This window comes from Erythranthe guttata, chromosome 2 (genome assembly GCF_056151865.1).
Source record: "Erythranthe guttata isolate IM_541 chromosome 2, IM_541, whole genome shotgun sequence".
Lineage (NCBI taxonomy): Eukaryota > Viridiplantae > Streptophyta > Magnoliopsida > Lamiales > Phrymaceae > Erythranthe > Erythranthe guttata.
Genome location: NC_142534.1, coordinates 13,371,991 through 13,394,000, shown reverse-complemented (window position 1 = coordinate 13,394,000; position 22,010 = coordinate 13,371,991). Strand labels below are relative to the sequence as shown.

The following is a 22,010-nucleotide window of genomic DNA, read 5'->3' as shown; positions in this document are numbered from 1 at the left end:
GAGAGAGTGTACATTCAGCATATAACATTGCATTAGCCTTATATATTTCGATGTCGGAAAACATCAACCTAACAAAACCAACATCCCCAATTGGGATACCACACGAGAAATGGATAACCTGAAGAAAAACAGCTCGACATGTTCTAGTTTATAATGAAACATATAGACGGTGCATGGACGTTATAACTTTTGATGTCGGACAAACAATAATCTAACAAAACCAACACCCGGAATTGGGATACCACATGAGAAATGGATAATTTGAAGAAGAAAAAAAAAACAGCTCGCCAAATTCTAGTTTACAATGAAATTAAATACGTATATATCTATGAACTTGCACTAGCGAAGTCAGGATTTTAAGTTCGCGGGGTCCGAATGCATTAAAACAAATTATAAAGGGGCCAATAATGCTACGATGGCACCCCTTGACATGTCCTACCTCCACTACTACGAATTCGATATTCACTTCGTTCCTCCTAATTATATTAGGGGGGAGAGAATAGCGGCTTAAAGGTAGTACAATAACAACTATTTAAGATTATTAGAGTGGAAAAGTCGGACTTATTTATCTTCCGTAAGCATATTGTAAACGACATCGTCATTCTACGTGGTATTACTATATGTAACTTCATCCCTTAAATGCTAATGCAAGATTCATATACTATTTGGCAGTTATAATAATATTATACATACACATTGTTGTCCTGTAATTATCAATATTAATAAATAAAAACATAAAAAAAAAAATTAGTATTCTTGCAAGTTGCAACGAAACTGAAGGATGGTCTCCGACGGTTTGCCACGTACCTCGTATATGCTTTTCTATGCTTGGGCCGATGGTGAAGTATTGGGCCCATTGAGCCCATATTTTCTGCAAGAAGCCTCATTAGAAATTGGACACATCTAAAACTTTCGGGCAACGTAATTCATATCAATCTGTTTTTGTTTTTGTACTTTTTTTTTTAGTTTTTTTGTTTTTGTAGTTTTCTACTTATTTTTTTCAGTTTATATATAATATATATACTATATAGGGTAAATTGCAATCACCCCCCTGAGGTATGGTCAAATTACGAAAACCCTCCTCTTGTTTGGATAATTACAATCACCCCCTCAACTCCTCGAGTTTAGTGGAATCTTCGAGATTATATGGAATATTATCACATTTGTACCCGTTTTATCCCATTTGATCTATACATTTTGAAGCAAGATGATCATAATATGTGTTTTTTTGCTTGTATATATCAGATTGTGGTGCATCAGAAACTGTATTTTTACACAAAACGAGTACAAACTAGAGCAGATTCCACAAAATCTAGATGATTATGTTGAATTTGACACCATAAGGGGGGAGGTGTAAGAAAAAATCATAGTTGAGGAGGTAGATGTAATTATTCAAACAATAGGGGTTTTTTCGTAAATTGACCATACCTTAGGGGGGTGTTTGTAATTTACCCTACTATATATGTATAGGTGGAATAGAGTGTGGCAAAAGAATTTGTCGGCAAAAGTGGATTCCCATTTGCTTGTCTGTTCATTCAACGGAGTTTTTTTCTTGTATTGGAATCAGATCAAGATCTTAGTTGTGATGTTGTGATGTTGTCTTTTGGAGTAATTCTAGCACAATTATGGAATATTCGTATTATTTTAATGGTTGGGTTAGAAATCGTATCCATAAAATTATATTATATATCTCGAAAAATTATAGAAATAATACGGAACTCAAATCAGATCGAAAATTGAAATTTGCGGTAACTTTATATATCACTCCGATTCCGTTCCAAATATATTCAGAAAAATTGGAATGATAAATAATGTTCCTAATTCTAATATTTTCGGAATGGAATTGGCGGAATTTGAAAATTCCATTCCGATTAATCACCAATTTCTATCTACAAAAGCTTTTGCAAACACCCCAAATCTAAAGGAGTCACACATAAAATCTCTTTCGCTTAAGACAAATGAATTCAATAATTAGTTCAATACTTTTAACAAGAAATATGAAAATTAAATCCATAAGTAAATTATACTCTTGCAATTGATGTACGCTTTAAGAATACAATTTTACCAATTATATGGCAATTGTGTAACAACATTTGTCATGAAATTAGCGTGGTTTAAAGTTCGGGGCAGTTAGATTTTTCAACTCCTTATTATTTACATTGGATGATTTCAACTGTAGATTTGAATAACCACTCACTAAACACACATATACATATGTGTGTATGAGATTATGCTTAGATCTACCGTTGAAATTCATTTACTGTAAATAATCAAGTGTAACATCTAATCACCCGGAATTTGGTGAATGAAACTGTTTCTAACAAAAACATACATAATTAATCAGACGGTTTGAAATTAATCAATTTTTTTTCAGATTACAAAACTCAACCAATTGCGCTCATAGTGTTATTGAAATTCACTAGATATATAATTTGTTACCACTTATAAATAGGATTGAAATGGTTTCATTATTGCATCTATATGGTTGGTTGCATGTATTTTCATATATATGCAAACCAATACCGACGAACAAATATAAAATAATAAAATACAATAAATAAATAAATAAAATTTAAAAAGAAAGAAAAAAACATGATGACTCTTTGTCACATGCCAAGTACTATAAATTGCAATATATATTTTTGTCGTGATTGCATTTTGAGCATGCCCACACGTGAATCATAGTAATCATCATAATTTTATGGCCATAGCTTATTTGTTACTCTTTTAAATCTTCATGATTAATTAATTATCAATCAATAGTTTTTTCACACAATTAATTAAAATCATTTTTTATAAGACAATAAATTAAAATCATTTGGCTGTATAGTATTCATGTTACTTGATTAATTGAAAATTTTGTCGAACATGTGATGCAAGAATATAATGCAAATAAACAGTGTCATTTTGAATATTTTATAAATTAAATATTCTTCTTCTCAAATAATAACTAATAATATAAACATTACACGATACTACAATGAGTCCAAAAATAAAATAATCAAATATTATAATATACATGAATAATATATATAGTTCTAATTAATCCTATCAATTTTAACAATCCTACCGACCGTATAAAACTCATTATGCACTCATTTGATTTTTTATCTATAGATACGCAGGGGTTTCAGCCCAACCGCCACCCTCATCGGGCGTTGTTTTTCTTAAGGAAAAAAAAATCAAGCGAGGCCTAATTAGAAATAATCGAACCAAATCTACTACCATAGGTTGGATGTCACATGGGGCGAATATCCCAATTCAACGCATGTATCAACTTTAGAAGATAAATATTTAGGCGAACTTACGTCATAAAAAATTGTTAATTCGTGTTGAAGTTCGAAATTCATAATTCTATGCAATCATCTGAAGGAACGAAATATATATATTGAAATTGCGGTTTGAGGGAAAGCACGATTAAGATTACAACTCGAAACAAGTTGATTTCCAAAACAGTTCAAGGTTACTAGTCAATCGACGGATAGTCTTAATTTTTATTTTCATTTGTATTTTAAAACCAAAAAAAAATTAACGCTTGGTTTTGAATATTGGGTAAAATAGTTATGTTGTTTGGTTAGAATGTAAAATACGGTGCAAACTGTAAAATAATTTAGATGAATAAATGAAAAGAAATTAGACTAAATTAAAGAAAAACTATTTTCTGAAGAAAATAAATGCGTAAAAGCAAAAGAAAACCTGGACGTCGGACATCGCACGTTATCTAATCGAGATTTTCATAACCATTTTTTTTAGAAACCAAACATATTTTGTGATCGAAAAATCCTCGATTTCATTTTCCTTTACATTTCATTTTCTTAATTTCGAAATCCATGATCCAAACATAGCCCAAGTGATTGGACCGATAGTTCTTAACTCATAATTGGTCAGTCGACCTATGAATAAGTTCTTAACTCGTTGACCATGATCGGTTCTGAGTCAACTCAGTTCAGAATCGAGATTCAATCATCGATAAGATCTACCCCTAAAAATAAGAAATATTTCACAAATATCTTTTATTATATTAAAAAAATGGTTTCTTTTGGGCAAACTGCCGAGCACCTTTCGATTTTGTCTACTCATAAACAACCTTATGACCTTTGTCTTTTTATTCCTCTATATGTCCAAATCAACATTCTCATATTCACACCTTCACATGAGAAAGAAACAAAATGACAACACATATTTTTATATAAATTATGTAAACCCCCTAAATTTATGCTAAATTATAAAAAATAGCATCCCACTCTATCCATAATTACTAAAATTCCCATGATGTTTGTTTTGCGTCTGACGTCAACCCCTTTAGGTGTAATTTTGCACGAAATCTTTTTGATTCGAAATAATATTTCCAAAAAATGTCGATTCTACCCCTGCAGACGTGGCATTTCGTTATGCTAATTTTTAAAGACAAAAATTACCTTAATGAGGCATTTATATGGAATCTTTGTTCTTCTTAAATAATACATTCACAACTTTTTAGTATAAAGATATACCACGTCTGTAATGGTAGAATTGACATTTTACAGAAAATATTCCATGGAATAAAAAAGATTTCGGTGAAAAATCACACAGTAAAGGGGTCGATGTAAGACATAAAGAAACATCAGGGAGGTTTTGAACTAATAAAAGAATGGACTTGCATATATATCCGCCGCCACAAAAAATAATGTAAATAAAATCATAAAAAAAATAGTGCAAAATTCACTTTGCACCCCTAAATTATGGATTGTGTCACAAATACACAGCTCAATTACGAAATGTAGCAAATGCACCCTCATATTTGTATTCCTTTTCAATATGTTGACATCACATACGACTTTCGTGTTGTCTATTTTTGAACTTTTTACCCCTATTGTATAAATGTTCAAAGCTTATACATCCCTTATTTTGTTATCTTTATTTTTCCTCATTTCTTCATTTGAAATTCGTTCATTTTTGCTCTTTTTTTTCTTAACTTCACTACAATATTCAACTCTAGTTGTTATCATTAATTCAATTTCATATAGCAACATAACCAACCACATTAGCAATTGGATATCTAATTTCTTTAATCAAACCAAATATCTAAACATAGGACATCAAATCAGGATAGACATTTCACTCAATGTAAGTCACATTCCCAACATATTCAAACTCCGTAAACATGCTTCCATAATAGATTTTAATTACAAAAAAATTCTCTACCATTATAACTTTAAAAAACAATAGGATCAAGTTAATAAAATATTAAAATAAGCTAAACAATTGCTTAAATAGTCATCAAAGTACTATTTGCAAGATGAATTATGTTGAGAAAAATGAAGGAGATAGTGACCTTTTAATTATTTTTTTTTTGGCTAAAATATTGTTAAGTACTAACGTTCATATATATTACCCATAAACTAAAGTTGAGAGTGAAATTGTAATTGCACGAGAAAACATTGTAAAACTAATGTGTATATATATATATATATATATAGACCAGACAATATAGAGAGGTATGTGTTGATTTATATGCCTATAGAAATCAATTAACCTAAGTTGTAACAGTTAAGTTGTGGAAACAGTATTCAGTTACAACTATAATTCTTGTGTTAACACAGTTATAAACTACTTAAAGCAAATAAATGAACACAAGGAATTAATGTGGTTCAGACACAAATGTGCCCTACATCCACGTGGACCTGCAAACACGATTTCACTAGTTCAGATTTACAGTGTACATTAATAGGACTTATTAAAAACACTAAAGACTCCCTCTTTATGTAATATGCCGTTCTTGTACACAACTCGAACTTCGTGTTTCTTCCAACAGCAGCTCCACCCGCGTGCCTTGAACTTTCTTCAAGCCTGAACTCCCTTCAGAAAACGCGGCTGATCTCCCTTGCGATCTATACAGCAAATCTGTATATGTTGGCACTGTGCAACGATGGCACAGTCCTGCTCCGCAGAACGCCTTGGCAAAACTTCGATGCTATGAAGAGGTTTTTCTCCCAAATAATGCCCACGGTTCTTGTATGTCTTGGAGGCTTATATAGCCACGAAAATAAGCCCTAAGACCTAACTTGAACCCCAAGAAATCTATTTAACTAGGTAATAGAATCCTAGTTGATTTCTACTTCTATTCTAGATAAGTACAAAAGATACCTAACTAGAATGAAATACATGGAAATAAATCTAAGTCCTAATAGAAGTATTATAAGAATAGGACTCTAATAAATTCCAAAATAAATATGGAAAACAAATCTTTGCCAATCTTTTAATTCCAAAACTTGGCGGATTTCCTCGATCTTCAATGGTCGGAAATATGGCGCCAACAATCTCCCCCTTTGGCATAGATTGGTCAGAATCCATATTTAACAAGAACTCCCCCTGCATATGAGATTTTCTCTCTTTGCAGAAATGACTAACTCCCCCTGCATCACATACTGTTAGTACAATAGAAGTTGCAACAGAGAAATTTCCTGCAACACAAAGTTATCCAAAACAAGCCCAAGGCACAAAATAAAGATAACCAAGGTGATATCCAAAAGGTAGGGAAGTAATCATAACAATAACAGTCCTAAAAGGACAACAAAAAGGGTTTTTCAAGGAAACTTCCCTTAATAATCATAGTCGGAGAGCAGATCATTATCATGAGAACTGCTAGACGCATCTGGAGTTGTTGCTACTCCCCCTTTCTGACCAGACTGTGCCAAAGTCGTAAGCAGCTGGTACTGAATAGACGAAAATCCCTGAGCAAGCTGAGCCTGGATAGACTCCTAAAAACGGGTGAGCGCATCTTTGGTAACCACATCAACTGGCGGCAGAACAGAGGCAGAGACAATGGGAGTCTTTTTCGCGCGAGGGGCCGTCTGAACAGCAGAAGGATCGACAGGAGGCAAATCAGCAAAATGTTCATAAAGGACCTTACCATGGATAATGATTGGACGGCCAGGAGGATCCAACAGAGTGGCATCACGATTGGACAGGCCTTGTTTGATCAAGAGCTGATAGATCAGTGAAGGAAACGACAAATGCTCACGCTCGGTTCAGGAATTGGCTAACACACCAATGTGAAGTTTTGTAAAATCCTCGTTGATACACAAATTTCAGGAGCAACAGTAGAGGTCATAGAGGCAGAGTCATTAAGTAAACTCTTGTTCGCCTTGAGAGCAACCTGGACCACAGACAAATAATCTTCTTGAGGATCATCAAAATGCCCAACCAATACCTTAGGATGAATAGTGATTGGTCGTTCAAGCATAGAAGCTGTAGTTCCCACTAAGAAATGTTGTGACAGCGAGTGATAGATCAACGAGGGAAAAGACAGACATTCCAACATTTTGTGCGAGAGTTAGCAAGAGCTCCATTTTGAGCAAAGATGTACTCCCCAATGTTGATAAAAACGGCATGAGTGACGCTTCAGTGAAACCCAGCATACAGTGATCACAACGGCTATGGTGTCATTGACACAAAGGGCTTAACAGTAATTTGATTCTAACACCGGTAAAAATCTTTATTCAATTCAGGAGCCACATTGAAAAATTTCCCTTCGCAAGTAACCGCGAGACCCAACAACGGAGAATCAACAGAAAGTTAGGATTCCGTGAAGATTTTGATGACTCAGATCTAGTTGGATGTACGGCAGTAAAGGTAGCATAAGTCTGCTCAGAAAGAGATTGGTGGCCACTCGAAGCGTATGACTCATCCTCAAGACCATAATTGCTCTCAAACTTCCTTTGAGGCCGGCGAAGCTGCGCATGGGTGCTGAAAGTAACTTCTTCAATTGCGACATGGTCTTAATTCACCACCAACATCTTCTGGCTTAGACATGGAAGGATCACTTTCAAACATAATATTGTCCAGCGGATCAGAGACAACACCTTATTTGGAGCTTGGGGCTGGTGACTGCACATGTGTATGGGCTCCGGTATTGTTGCCACGAGAGAGATGGGAACTACAGAGACCACTGTTGTCGTCACAGACCTTGACGTTTTTCCAGACTTCTTGTCGGATGGCGATGGACAGTTGTTTGTGCTTCCTCATTTCAGACCCCTCGACTGATTTGTCTCTTTCCGTAGTAAATCTGTGGAGCACAGAGAAGAGAAGAGACGAGTAGCTTTTGAAAAACATAGAGAGATATTGGAGAGAGAGGTCGAGTGTAAGAAATATTGAGAAATCCTAGAAGCCCAAAAGATAGGATGATAACAGATCCCACAAATATCATGATATATTCCCAAACGTTTCTTCAGAGATTCAAACATATCACGTATCAAGACAGCCATGTACCAACAGTCAGCCAGAGGCCACAATAAACTCAGAAACCCTAGAAGGGGCAGATATTTAAAGCACAGAGATCGAGAAAAGAGGCAGAAAAAGAGAGGACTCTTCAAATACCGAATATTTTCAAATCAGAAGAAGATCCCACAAAATCCGTGACCAATAACAAACAAGATATTCTCCACACGAAACAACAAAAAATAGAGGAGGCAGATGACATGGCCATAGACACGTGGCCAGAGACAACTAGTAGCCAAAAAAATTCACAAAGCCCAAAAAATTTGAAAGAAAGAAAAAAATCACATCTTTTAAGGAAAAGATAATCAAGAAGATCACAAGATTAAAAGATTGAGGGCTTGGTTTTCATGAATTAATTTTATAATCTTAAAGAAAATCACAATAGAAGGCCACCGATCAAGCTCTTGGATGCACGATATGACTATAACCCCATGACCATACTCAATAAACCATAATTTAGGTAATATTATTAGGGTTATGAATGCGCATGCGATTAGCACAGCAATTCGATCGTGTACTTCAAGGAGAATTTCCTAATATATGCTTGAATATCATCCCAACCTTTTTTTTTTTGTTTTTTTTTTTTTTTTTTTGAATTTTGGACTATTTTTCTTCTTCTTCTCCTCCTTTTTTTTTTTTTTTTTTTGAATTCGAACTATTTTTCTTCTCCTCCCTTTTTTTTTGTTGATATGATGTTCAAGCAAACATTAGGAGGGCAACCTCCCTAAGAATCCACATAGCTTTTAAATAGAAGTCAGAGATGCATATGCGGTAGCATAATTCTCCCAATAGAGGTATGATCTTTGAGATGAATGAGGTCTTAGTCATTGATCACTCCCGATAGAGGGGGCAGCACACTTCTATTATGGTTATCTGTGGAAACAAAAATTAATTCACAAAAACTAACACACAAACAATTAGTCAAAATGAACCTTCAATGATTCCTAGTCCAAAAACAATGATGTCACATTTAGGTGACACATATAATGTCCGATTAAAGAATTCAAGTGCAATCCGGACACAAACATTAATTGCACTATCATAGAAAATTCAGTTTTGCACATGGAAAATTCCAAGCGCTTTACGCAAGGAATCAAACCTAAGGAAATCAAGAGGCTTTGTGAAAATATCAGCTAGTTGATTGTCTGTGGACACATAATCTATAGTCACACGTTTCTGCTCAACTAATTGCCTGATGAAATGGTGTCGAAGATCTATGTGTTTGGTTCGAGAATGTTGGACAGGGTTTTTTGAGATATTTATAGCACTTTCATTATCACAGAAGATATGCAGGAGTTTTTCATGAAAGCCATAGGCATTTAACATATGTTGCATCCAAAGAAGTTGAGTGCAACAACTACCTGCAGCTATGTACTCACACGCAACATTAGATAAGGAAATGGAATTTTGTTTCTTACTGTACAAAGATACCAAATTGTTACCCATGTAGACACAACCTCCTATGATGCTTCTTCTGTCATCCACATATCCTGTCCAGTCAGCATCACTATTCCCTGCAAGACAATTGTTAGTATCTTTTGAATACCATTTTCTCAATTTGGGAGTTCTACTAACATTTCTGATAATGCGCTTTACAACACTCAAATGACTCTCTTTAGGGCTTGCTTGGTACCAAGCACAAATACCTACGCTGAAACAAATATCATATCGACTAGCAGAAAGATAAAACAAATTTCCTATCAAGCTCTTGTATATTGTGGAATCAACGTCTGTGCCATCACAATCTCGTCCCAACTTCTCAATTGAGGTCATTGGTGTTGTTAAAGGCTTTGCCTTTTTCAACCCAAATTTACTTACCACGTTATTGGCATATTTGCTCTGTGAGATAAATATCTCATCATCTAGTTGCTTTACCTTTTCATTGCTCAGAACCAGTTCCCACATGTCATTTCGAGAAAACTGCTCAAGTTCCTCAAGCTTGGCTAACACCCAAAATTCATCAAGAATCGATTCTTTGATGTTTTTTGGTTCAACAGTGGAAGTGAGATAGACATACCTGACCATTTCCTGGTAGTCAACCTTGGGCTTATTACAAGTTTTCATACCTTCTTTACCAGGGGTAACATTTTCAGTTGTGACATAAGATGTCGGTACTGATACTTCTGTGATTTTGTCTTCTGGTATTTCTCTTCCAATACTCTCAGTTTGTTTCCCCATTAGAAATTTGCCACATAAATCTGGTGTATTGGAGTTTAGTTGGGGAACACCTTTCACACAACCTGCATTAATATTTCGTGTTAGATCCTGAAAATTCAAATTCCCCAGTCGATGACAGCACATATCTGTGATATCAGAGGTGGTGAGGGGACACTGTTCAACTTGGTCAGTTTGATCAATTTTATAACAATTATCAGAGGATCTATAACCAGATAGAACACACCTGTGGTTTCGATCAAACACTTCACACTTACGCTTGGTGAACAACACTGAGTCGTATAGATCACATAGCTGACTTACGCTGAGTAGGTTTGATTTCAAACCCTCTACATACAGAACGTTGTCAAGGTTAGGTAATCCTCCAACATCCAAGTTACCTTCTCCTTTCACAAAGGCCTTGTTTCCATCACCAAGAGTAACTTGTCCACCAGACACATTATGCAGGTTCTTCAAGTAATTAGGTACACCTGTCATATGCTTGGAGCAACCACTATCAAAATACCAAGAGTTCGTAGTACATGCTTTTAAAGAAAGAATAGCAGGAAAGCAGTTTGCATTATACTTATTCATCCATTTATTATCAGAGTATCTTCTTTGGGAATTGTGATCCCATGCAGCGGAATTGGATGATTGATATGCTAAACTCTTATTTATCAATTTCCATCTTTTAAAGCATTTTGGCCTAACATGTCCTACTTTGTGACAGAAATGACAAGTTGGCACAAACTTTTTTGTATAAGACTGTGAGGCAACATGTTGTGAAGTAGGGTTGACAGTATTATTCACAAAATTAATTTTTCGATTTGGATTAGGTTTACTATCGAACTTACTCCCAATATAGCCAAGACCAAGTTTATCAGGATTTGAGGGATGAGCATTTAAAATTTCATCTAACCTTTTTGAAGGAAGAATCGTAGTGCGATTTAACTTACTGACTGACGCCTCTAACGTTGTTGCGACAGGGGAGTTGTCACACTTCAGGTTGAGGCAGGGTTCAGCAGTTTTCATTGAAGGAGGATTTTTCTTGATCTGCCTTGTCTTATTGCAATCGTTGTTTCGCAAATGTCTCAACAATTCTTTTAGATTGTCAATATCTTTCAAAGCAAAATCATGTTTTACCTCCAGTGCCTCATTTTCCAACTCAAGCTCATCGATTTTGGCCTTCAGGTTGACTTTAACTGTTTCATTCTCCTCTTCCAGTTCCTTTACTTTCTCCTTCAAACGCTTGTTTTCATCACTAACCTCATGACATTTCTTTAGAAGATCATTCAGTTGCTGTTGAATCATCTCAATGGAGCATTCTTCATCATCCTCTGAATCTTCTTCTCCTGTGGGCAAAAAAATTGTGTTTAAATTTCTATGATTCACGAGATTACGAGTAGCATACCTGAGGTGTGGTGGTTCAGTGCATGTGACAACATCTTGTGTCACGTCAGTAACCCTGCATGTACCACAGAAGTCAATACTAGTTTCAGCATCACTTGCTTCACTTTCATCATCAGATTCAAAGTTATCGTCACTCCAGGTTGTAGCAAGTGATTTTCCTTGCTTCTTCTGAGTGTTTGCACATTCAGATTGAATATGACCATAGCCACGACATTCTCTACATCGAATCCCCTTCCTAACTTCTCGCTTGTTTGTAGGACTTCTGGGATGTCCATTCATTTTCACGAGTTCTCCGAAGTTTTTGGCTATTAGAGACATGGATTTTGTAAGCTTGACTTCGAGTGCTGTCATGGGAGCTGAGGGCACGGATGGTGTCACAACAGACACAGTTTGTAAAGCGATTTTTCTCTCTTTATCCATTCTACTGATGTTCAGCTTGTTTTCAAAGGTCTGTAGATTTCCGATCAGATCTTCAAGCCGCAATGAGTCCACATCACTTGCTTCCTCTATAGCAGTGACCTTATATGCGAACCGGTCTGGCATAGATCTCAGCACTTTACGAACAAGTTTTACTTCAGGGTAAGTTTCACCGAGGCCATGGGCTTCATTTGCGATGTCGCATAATTTGGAGTTGAAATCGCTCACGGTTTCAGTTTCCTCCATCCGAAGATCCTCAAAACGAGTAGCAAGCATCTGAAGTTTTGATAATCTAACAGAGGTAGTCCCCTCATAGGCTGTTTGAAGTTTTTCCCATGCTTCCTTGGCACACTCACACGCTGAGATGATTTTGAATTGATTGATATCAATTCCATTGAATATGGCATTCAATGCTTTGGAATTCATATTTGCGGCAATCTGTTCAGTTTTGCTCCAGTCTTTTTCATGTTTCTCAGTTTGAATTCCTTTTTCATCTGTGGCAACAGGTCGTTTCCAGCCAGTCAGAACTGTGCGCCATGCGTCTTCATCCATTGACTTGATGAACATCTTCATCTTGGTCTTCCAATAAGAGTAATTGGTTCCAGTAAGCAGTGGTGGGCGAGTCGTGGAACCGCCTGCCATATGAGCATTCATAGTACCTATGGAAGAAAATGGCAAATAAATCAAATTCCCAAAATCACACACTATGTTTATCTAGTGAGAGGCTCTTGATGCCAATTGTTGATTTATATGCCTATAGAAATCAATTAACCTAAGTTGTAACAGTTAAGTTGTGGAAACAGTATTCAGTTACAACTATAATTCTTGTGTTAACACAGTTATAAACTACTTAAAGCAAATAAATGAACACAAGGAATTAATGTGGTTCAGACACAAATGTGCCCTACATCCACGTGGACCTGCAAACACGATTTCACTAGTTCAGATTTACAGTGTACATTAATAGGACTTATTAAAAACACTAAAGACTCCCTCTTTATGTAATATGCCGTTCTTGTACACAACTCGAACTTCGTGTTTCTTCCAACAGCAGCTCCACCCGCGTGCCTTGAACTTTCTTCAAGCCTGAACTCCCTTCAGAAAACGCGGCTGATCTCCCTTGCGATCTATACAGCAAATCTGTATATGTTGGCACTGTGCAACGATGGCACAGTCCTGCTCCGCAGAACGCCTTGGCAAAACTTCGATGCTATGAAGAGGTTTTTCTCCCAAATAATGCCCACGGTTCTTGTATGTCTTGGAGGCTTATATAGCCACGAAAATAAGCCCTAAGACCTAACTTGAACCCCAAGAAATCTATTTAACTAGGTAATAGAATCCTAGTTGATTTCTACTTCTATTCTAGATAAGTACAAAAGATACCTAACTAGAATGAAATACATGGAAATAAATCTAAGTCCTAATAGAAGTATTATAAGAATAGGACTCTAATAAATTCCAAAATAAATATGGAAACAAATCTTTGCCAATCTTTTAATTCCAAAACTTGGCGGATTTCCTCGATCTTCAATGGTCGGAAATATGGCGCCAACAGTATGTATTTGATACATTTTGTAATTGAGGGGTATGAATGGAACACAACCGATAATACAGAGGTTCAAAGTGAACTATGCCTCAAAATATTATCACTTCGCACGTGACTGCACCGTCAAATGCATTAGGATCTAGGATATGCCATCATATCATATATCACACGCAAAGTTGAATTGAAATAAATAAATAAATGGAATACAATGTAGTAAGGTTTTCAAATAACCCTATACAATTTCAGCCCCACATCACTAGAATTATTCCTTCCTTATTTTTTTTTTTTAAATTCAAGCTTTAATTATTAGAAATAAAAAATTGGATGAATACCAAGATTTTAACCTTGATCATTTAATTTTCAATAATCAAAATCAAATATAAAGTCTGATATTGATCGATTTTAGTTGGTTCTTGAAATTCAATTTTGTTATACTTAATCAACCAAGTAATATGTGCAATAAAACTTGCATTGACATCGATTTCATTTTCGTTTATACATCAAATTAGGGGAGCAGGTGGTGGTATGGTGTGATGGTGTACACGTGCACACCCTTGATTTTTTATTTAATTTTTTTTTCTTTTCAATTTCCCCTTTTTGTATTCACAAAAATACTAAGGTTATATTACATCAAAACAAGTTTTTAAACATAAGTTTCATTTACATCCATGTCCAAATTTAAAGAAGAAAATTTGGGCAACAATCGGAACTGAGTGTAGACTTGATATTAATTTGCTTATGCCCTCATTTTTTTCGAAAATATCGGCTAAAAGATTTAGCTGAACAACAACGTGTCAAATCCACGAATATTTGAGTAAGGCTCGCAGAGCCTTGTGTGGTCTATACTATGCTATACCGGATGAAGTACACTTAGGCCCCGTTTGGTTGGCAAGATAAGATTAAATAATCTAATAAAACTCAATTATTTTATTGAAGCTTGCAACGTCCAACAAAAAAAAAACTCATTAGAAGGCAAGATAAGCCAGATAAGACAAGATAAACCATGATTATATAATTTTGGCGGGTCGACCCGGCAATTTATTGGGGATACCAAACATCAAATTAAGTTAACCTATTTAGTTAATCATGGTTTATCTTGGCAACCAAACGGGGTCTTAATAAATCGTTACTATTTATGTATACCCACATTTACGTAGGTATGTGTAGATCAACGATAAATATTCACCCGGTGTAATAAGATTCATCAAGTGTTCAAAGAAATAAGATTCATCAAGTGTTCAAAGAAATAACCCGCCCCCCAAGATTTTTTTTAAGCTGTTTTTTTTTTTGGGTATTTATGTATTAGTTTATACACTTTCGCCCCCCAAACTTTTAATTTTGTACACTTTAGTCCCTAAAAACAAAAAAAAAATTATCTCCTAAATTACCCCTATATTTCTGCCCCCCAAGAAAACCTTACCTGGGTCCGCCCCTCCCCTGGAGGCTTGTGTGCACATTCTTGATTTGACGCTCTTAATTCGAGATAAAAAAAAATATTAATACAAATAACTTGTTTTTATATATATTTTATAAATTGTAGGGACTAGATTGAAATTTTATTAAAAATCTACATAATCTTCTATTTCCTCACAATTTGAGACAACTTAGTTTGATGTTATGTTTTGATCCAAGTACGTAATTCATTATCCACTTCTGATAGAGATACTTTAGTGAAATCAGTTTTGTTATCTATGAATGTCACAATCTTTTTCCAAGAAATAAGATAACGTTATTATGAATTTTGTATATATAATATATTAAAATGATCACGTAATTTAGTATGCAGTCAAGTTTCCTTCAATATCTATCTCCTTCGTTTATCGGAGAAGGTCCTCAAAAAAGAATTTTTTAATGGAGTTGAGATTTTTGGGAGATAATTACTGTAAGAAAACGTGCCCGAAAATCTCTTGTACCGAAAATGTATATATAGAATTAGGATTTCACGAGCCCACCATTGGTAGGTCTCTCCTTTTTCTTTAGTTATGGGATATCTATTTTTTTTTTTAATAACGAAATCAAAATCCTCCATATTCGAAATTCGTAGTTTATGGGTTGCTCTTAAGTTATGAGATTGGTCTTACGAGGACTGTTTATTCTTTGTGTATCCTTGAGTAGCGTGTCTTTAATCAAATAACCTTCTAGACATAACTTCTTTCAAACCCGTCCCTTTTATGTTCATTGCGCGATGGACCGTCGAACTGGGTCTGACCTTCTTTGGTGATCCGGTTCAATTTGCCAAATCCACTTCCATAAAAAAAAGCATGTAATTATATTGTTTATTTTTATATTATTATTATTGTTTTTTTTTTTTTTTTTGCAATATGTAATTACTTCTGCTCAAACCCTCATAGCATGTACCAATCTATTTTCTCATTACAAATTTATTACATTCCCACCATTGTATTAATTAATTAAATAATAATACATATTATAAAGTGTCCGCAATGTACATTTACATTCCTACCCCCAACACACAATCACACACTGAACAAGTACATTCCCACCTATAAATACCAACCCACTGATCACCCTCACTACACTAACCCACCCCTCACCCCCCCCACCCACCCCACCCCCCACCCAACCCTGATTCAATGATGAATGCACTTTTCTTCTCACTAGCAATTCTCTTCTTCTCACCAGCACAGGGGTTGCTACAGTCACCGAGCTGTGACGTAACAGACCACGGCTCAAACCTCCAAGTCCTCCACGTCAACAGCCCCTGCTCCCCGTTCAAAACCGCGGCGGCGGCGGCGGCGCTCTCATGGGAGGACTCCGTGCTGCAAATGCAGTCGAACGACAAATCCAGGCTGCAGTACCTGTCCAGCCTCGTCGCCGGCCGCTCCGTCGTGCCGATAGCCTCCGGCAGGGCGGTTACCCAGAACCCCACCTACGTTGTCAGGGCCAAGATCGGCACACCTGCTCAGACATTGTTCGTCGCCGTCGACACCAGCAACGACGCCGCCTGGATCCCCTGCTCCGGCTGCGTCGGCTGCTCCTCCGCCACCTTTAACTACGCCAAGTCTTCCTCCTTCAAACCCCTACCCTGCGGCGCTCCACAATGCAACCAGGTAACATATTTTATATATTTAATATTTCATCTTTCCGATGTTCTATTTTTCTTGTCACGCGCCTACGCGCCACCAGTTCTGGTGGTGTAGTGTCTGTTGGATTTTGACAGCTGTTATTGTTTGTTCTGTTTATGTGCTATCATTCTTGTAAGGATAATAGAGTGGCCCGTGAACACTGACTACATTAATCTTCCACTTCACTGCTAATTAGTAATTAATTTGAGGGTAAATTACGAAAAAACCCCTGAATTTGAGGGTAAATTACGAAAAACACCCTGAACTTAAGTTAAATAACGAAAAACACCCTCGCTTATCTGTAGTGTACAATCTATTAATCCCCTCAGATTAACTGTTGATCGGATTTTATAACAGAAAGTGTGTACAGTTTATTATACCTTCTATTAAATAGGTGAGAAATAAGAAGAAAATATCTGAAATTGTATAAAGTCTATTCCCTGAAATTAAAAAAAATCATGAAAAGTCGCAACGGAAACAAATCTTAGGGGGTTTTTGGTAATTGCTAATAGGTGATGGTGTTTTTCATTTTTTAGTTGAAGTCCGTGGTTTTTTCGTAATTTACCCTTAATTTGACTAATTGACTAATTTGTAATAGACTAATAAATCCATTATACAAAAAAACAACATAACTAATCCCTTGTGAATATGAATCTAGATTTTTCTTTTCAAAGGAATAAAATAAAAAAATTACAAAGAAAACACACGTGATCATGTTTAGAAATCACGTGACTTAAATCAGAATCCAATGCTCAGGTACCCAACCCGAGCTGCGGTGGCGCCGCCTGCGGCTTCAACGTGACATACGGCAGCTCAGCCATATCCGCCACCTTGGCGCAGGACAACATCACACTCGCAGCCGACTCCGTCCACGGCTACACATTCGGCTGCGTCCGCACAACCACCGGCTCATCCTTCCCGGCTCAGGGTTTGCTCGGCTTGGGCCGCGGCCCGCTATCGCTACTTTCACAGAGCGTGAGCCTCTACCAGTCAACATTCTCGTACTGCCTGCCCAGCTACAAGTCCGTCAACTTCACCGGCAACCTGAGGCTGGGCCCACACAGCCAGCCAATCAGAATCAAGACGACTCCGCTCCTCAGGAACCCGAGGCGATCGTCTCTCTACTACGTGAACCTCGTCGCCATTAGGGTCGGGCGGAGGGTGGTGGCCATCCCGCCTTCCGCGTTCGCGTACGACCCCGTCTCCGGGGCCGGGACGGTGTTCGACTCCGGGACGGTGTTCACGAGCCTGGTGAGGCCGGCGTACGTCGCCGTGAGGGACGAGGTGCGCCGGAGGATGGGGAACGCCACGGTGTCGTCGCTCGGCGGGTTCGACACGTGCTACGCGGGCGCGCCGATCAGCGTCCCCACCGTGACGTTCATGTTCGCGGGGATGAACGTGACGCTGCCCCAGGACAACTTCGTCATCCGGAGCAGCGTCGGGACCACGTCGTGCCTGGCGATGGCGGCCGCGCCCGACGGGAACGTGAACTCCGTCCTGAACGTGATCGCAAGCTTCCAGCAGCAGAACCACCGCATACTCATCGACGTGCCGAACTCCAGGCTCGGGGTGGCGCGTGAGGCGTGCAGCTAGAGACACGCGCAACAAGTGAATTAATTAATTAGTTTGTGTTTTCGTTTGGATTAATTAATTTCTATGCCGACAGTGGCCAAAAAACAAACAAAAAAGAAAACAACGTGAGGGCAGTGTTGCCAAAATTAGAATTGGAAATTGTCACGGGTTTGGTTGTTTGGATTAGTTTTGTCTGAAGTTGGTGATATTTTCATCAGTTTTCTGACAGCTTTTGCGTGCTGATTTTTACTCTGTTGTTGGATGCTTTTGAATTCGTAAATCTTGTGTCACTCTCACACATAAAGTTACTTTTTACTCTTCTTCACATATGATCAAGATCTTAGTACTCGATTCACAATCTTTTCTGTTGACCACCAGAAGAATAGTTGGTCATGATAAATGTGTACCAAAATTATGTGATCGATCAAGGTCATAGTTTTGGGGTTATGCTACCTATTGATGGGGTCACTTTCGTAAAGTTGGGCTAAATTTTTTAATATTGGGCTTATTTAATATAGTAAGGACAAAGTGTATGGGTGGAGAGAGATTTATCGGACCAACCGACCTAATGTGCATCAAAGATATGACCTCCTTTAAAAGCTCGCCGAAAGAAAGCTTGTGTACCAAGTTCGCTAAACAACGTCTCTGGGATGTTCGAGCAACAATTTCGCCAGCTCGTTCGAGCACGCAAGAGACGATGGAGGTGGTAGGTAGCGAGCTATAAGATATTGATTCAAAAGAGCTGCACCTCCTACGTTTACATTTAGGATCCTAGCAGATGGTTGACATAATTGTTACACGAAAAGGATTACTTCCACATCTTTCCTTGGTTGCCCTTCAAAAATATTTTTGTTGCGAGAGAACCATAATGCACAACAGATTAACAAACATTCCTCAAATTTTCTCGCTTCAGTCGACTTTTTTATGCGTAAAATCATGTCCAACAAAATTTCTCCATCCCATTTATTAATTGTCCAGGGGACATTGCTTTTCGCCCAAACATGTCATGAGAAAGAGCATCGTGCAAGGCAATGGGATATGCCATCCGCTTTGTTTCCACAATAAATGCATAGGTCATCCACCGCGATCCTTTTTTCATTACATTTGCTTGAGTAGGAAGAAGTTGCATGTGCGCCATCTAAATATTTTGATTTTACTTGGAAGGTTTATAGTCCATAACCACTTTCTGATATTTTATTCACCTCTGGAAGAGCTACTAGCCGTTGAGTTTATAACCTCCTCCCCTAATCGGTGTGCGAAGTGATAAGCACTTCGGACAGAGAACCGCCTATTTTGATTATAGTTCCAGATTTGTATACTTCATTTCTCGATTTCCTCGAAGGAATGAACGTAACAAGCCGCCAATCTTCTTCTAACAAACTCTATCTATTTAGAACATTATTCCAATAGCTTGTTTCTCCATCAATTATTAGCTCACTAACTCGCATGTCCAATGGATGCATCGTCCATTACTATCTTCCCACCAAAATTAGGAAATTAATTGCTCGATTTCCTTAGCAAAATATTTCACGAGTTTAAAGCAACCCATTGCATACGCTAGAATAGTGTGTATAACCGCTTTGATTAGAATCTCTTTGCCTCACTTATTTAAAAGATTTGTTAAGGAAAGTAGATAAAAGATTGCCAAAAGACTTTTATTTGGGATGGGATATATCTCTAGTAGTTGATAATCCGGATTTTGATGTTATATATAGTCCAAAATTTTGATGTTGTAAGGTATGATGTAGCCATTTTTCAGCCCACTGTTGGTTCTGGTCCATGAAAGTTGAGAATGCTCGTCAATTAACTACAATCTCTAATTAACTATAAGTACCACGAAAACTTTGGTTTCTTAAAGTTTCCGTATTTCAGACACGTTACCTGTCCGACACATGCTGGACACCTTAGGGGGTATTTTGAAATTTCTAAATAGTTAGAAACGTGTTTGAATAATTGAATGGCAAATGTTCAAATATTGTTGTTACTTCCCTAATTATTTACACGGTTTAATGATCAATTGCAAACTGATGGTAAAATTTATTTTGAATATGTTTATGAAAATATATAAAAATAATTTATATATAAATAAAAGCTTATATATGTTTATGTAGCATAAAAATATTTATAAATATAGCCATATGATTTTAATATTTACACGTTTCCCCCAAACTCTTGTATCCCTATTATTTTTGGAAAATCCCGTCATCCCGGGTGTGTTTCTCCGTTTTCTCGTATCACCGTTTCCGTGTCAGTGTTATATAGCTCAATCATGAACCAAAATTTTGTCGATTGTGCAACAAAATTCTTCATTTTGAATTTCGAAAAATTTAATTTTCAACTTTTTCGATTTTTGTTGGATCTGAAAGAATGTATATGGGATTCCAAATTTCAATTCGATTTTAATTTTCAACAATTTCAATTTTTATTTTCAAAAACCACAATTATAATATAAGTATTACTATGTATTTATATTATAGGTAAATAAACATAAAAAAAAAAAAATCCGAGATTTCTGCCGATTTCGATCCGAAAATAGCATAAATTAGACCAAAATATGAACTCAATAAAACTAAGTGGAACATTGATGTCAAGTTGCATATTTTACACACAAGAGATTATAATCATATATAATTTAGAGCAAGGTGCCATATATAAAATAAAAGAAAGTATCTAGGAAAAGAAAGATTTCCTAAGATTGAATGCCTATATACAAAAGACACTTTTTTTCCTTAGAAAAAATATGCTAGTTTTTAATCCCCCACATAGATGAAAGGTCACCAAATACAAGGAAAAAGGAAAAAAAAAAAAGACTTGAAAAAGGGTAGCTAAATAATTGAGGGGTTTTCCTATTGGCTTGGGGGGGTGGGGGGAGGGGGGGGGGGTGGGGGGTGGGGGGTGGGGTGGGTGACAACACCACGTGAATGGCGGCCACCACCACCACCACCACCATGGATGGGTGGGTGGATGTCATGGTTGGCTTGATATCAACGCTAGCATACTGCCAAATTCCACAAATTCACACTCTCACTATTACACTAAACCAACACATATACTCACAAAAAGATGACACTAAAAAAAAGGTTAGGAGTGATATTATTACATCATTTGACTAGATCACCTATAGTCTTGTTCTTTCATTTGCCACCACCCACTTTAGATGATTTCCACTTTTTTCCAAAATCTTATTTTTCTTTTCTTTTAGAACATGTAGTAATTTTTTTAAAATTTTATTTTGCTTTATTATATTTAGTGTATAATGACATGAATGTAAATGAATCAAATCCTATTAGATAACTCTTTATTTCTTTTTATTCTTATTTTTCATTTTTATTCATTTTTTGAAATTTATTTGGAACAAATGGTAGAGGGAATGGACATGATTTTTTTTTTAAGTAGGGAAAGAACATAATTTGAACCTTAGACTAATCTTAACGAAAGAGAAATGCTAGGTAGTGCTCATTCTTGTCGAGTTGAGTTAAGGTCGGAGTTGATACTCTCGCACGTATATTCAATTCAATAAAAAAAAAACAATCACATAATGTAATAAATTATAGTGCAAAGTTCAC

The 22,010-nt window shown here is 36.7% G+C and overlaps 2 protein-coding genes across 2 annotated transcripts; one reads left to right on the top strand and one right to left on the bottom strand.

The window, feature by feature from the left end:
* Positions 1-6,581: 6,581 nt before the first annotated feature.
* On the bottom strand, positions 6,582-12,882 carry LOC148772387 (uncharacterized). Its single transcript, XM_088815025.1, has 4 exons — positions 9,621-12,882; positions 7,064-7,242; positions 6,771-6,968; positions 6,582-6,728 (listed from the first exon to the last, which is right to left on the bottom strand). The coding sequence occupies exons 1-4, from the start codon at positions 12,880-12,882 to the stop codon at positions 6,582-6,584; spliced, it is 3,786 nt and encodes a 1,261-aa protein (XP_088671151.1).
* A 3,228-nt stretch (positions 12,883-16,110) lies between these two features.
* Positions 16,111-18,724, top strand: LOC105957059 (Eukaryotic aspartyl protease family protein). The gene is made up of 2 exons (XM_012980977.2): positions 16,111-16,857; positions 17,629-18,724. The coding sequence occupies exons 1-2, from the start codon at positions 16,381-16,383 to the stop codon at positions 18,463-18,465; spliced, it is 1,314 nt and encodes a 437-aa protein (XP_012836431.2). The 5' UTR covers positions 16,111-16,380; the 3' UTR covers positions 18,466-18,724.
* Positions 18,725-22,010: the final 3,286 nt, after the last annotated feature.

What these genes read in the sequence shown, in the direction of transcription:
- LOC148772387 (XM_088815025.1), bottom strand. Translation starts at nt 12,882, where the DNA reads ATGGCAGGCGGTTCCACGACTCGCCCACCACTGCTTACTGGAACCAAT. An exon ending in GTGTGAGTACATAGCTGCAG is followed by an intron (nt 7,243 to 9,620) that starts GTAGTTGTTGCA and finishes AACATTTCTTAG; the next exon opens with TGGGAACTACAGCTTCTATG. An exon ending in TTCTGCCGCCAGTTGATGTG is followed by an intron (nt 6,729 to 6,770) that starts GTTACCAAAGAT and finishes GAGTCTATCCAG; the next exon opens with GCTCAGCTTGCTCAGGGATT.
- LOC105957059 (XM_012980977.2), top strand. Translation starts at nt 16,381, where the DNA reads ATGATGAATGCACTTTTCTTCTCACTAGCAATTCTCTTCTTCTCACCA. An exon ending in GCGCTCCACAATGCAACCAG is followed by an intron (nt 16,858 to 17,628) that starts GTAACATATTTT and finishes TCCAATGCTCAG; the next exon opens with GTACCCAACCCGAGCTGCGG.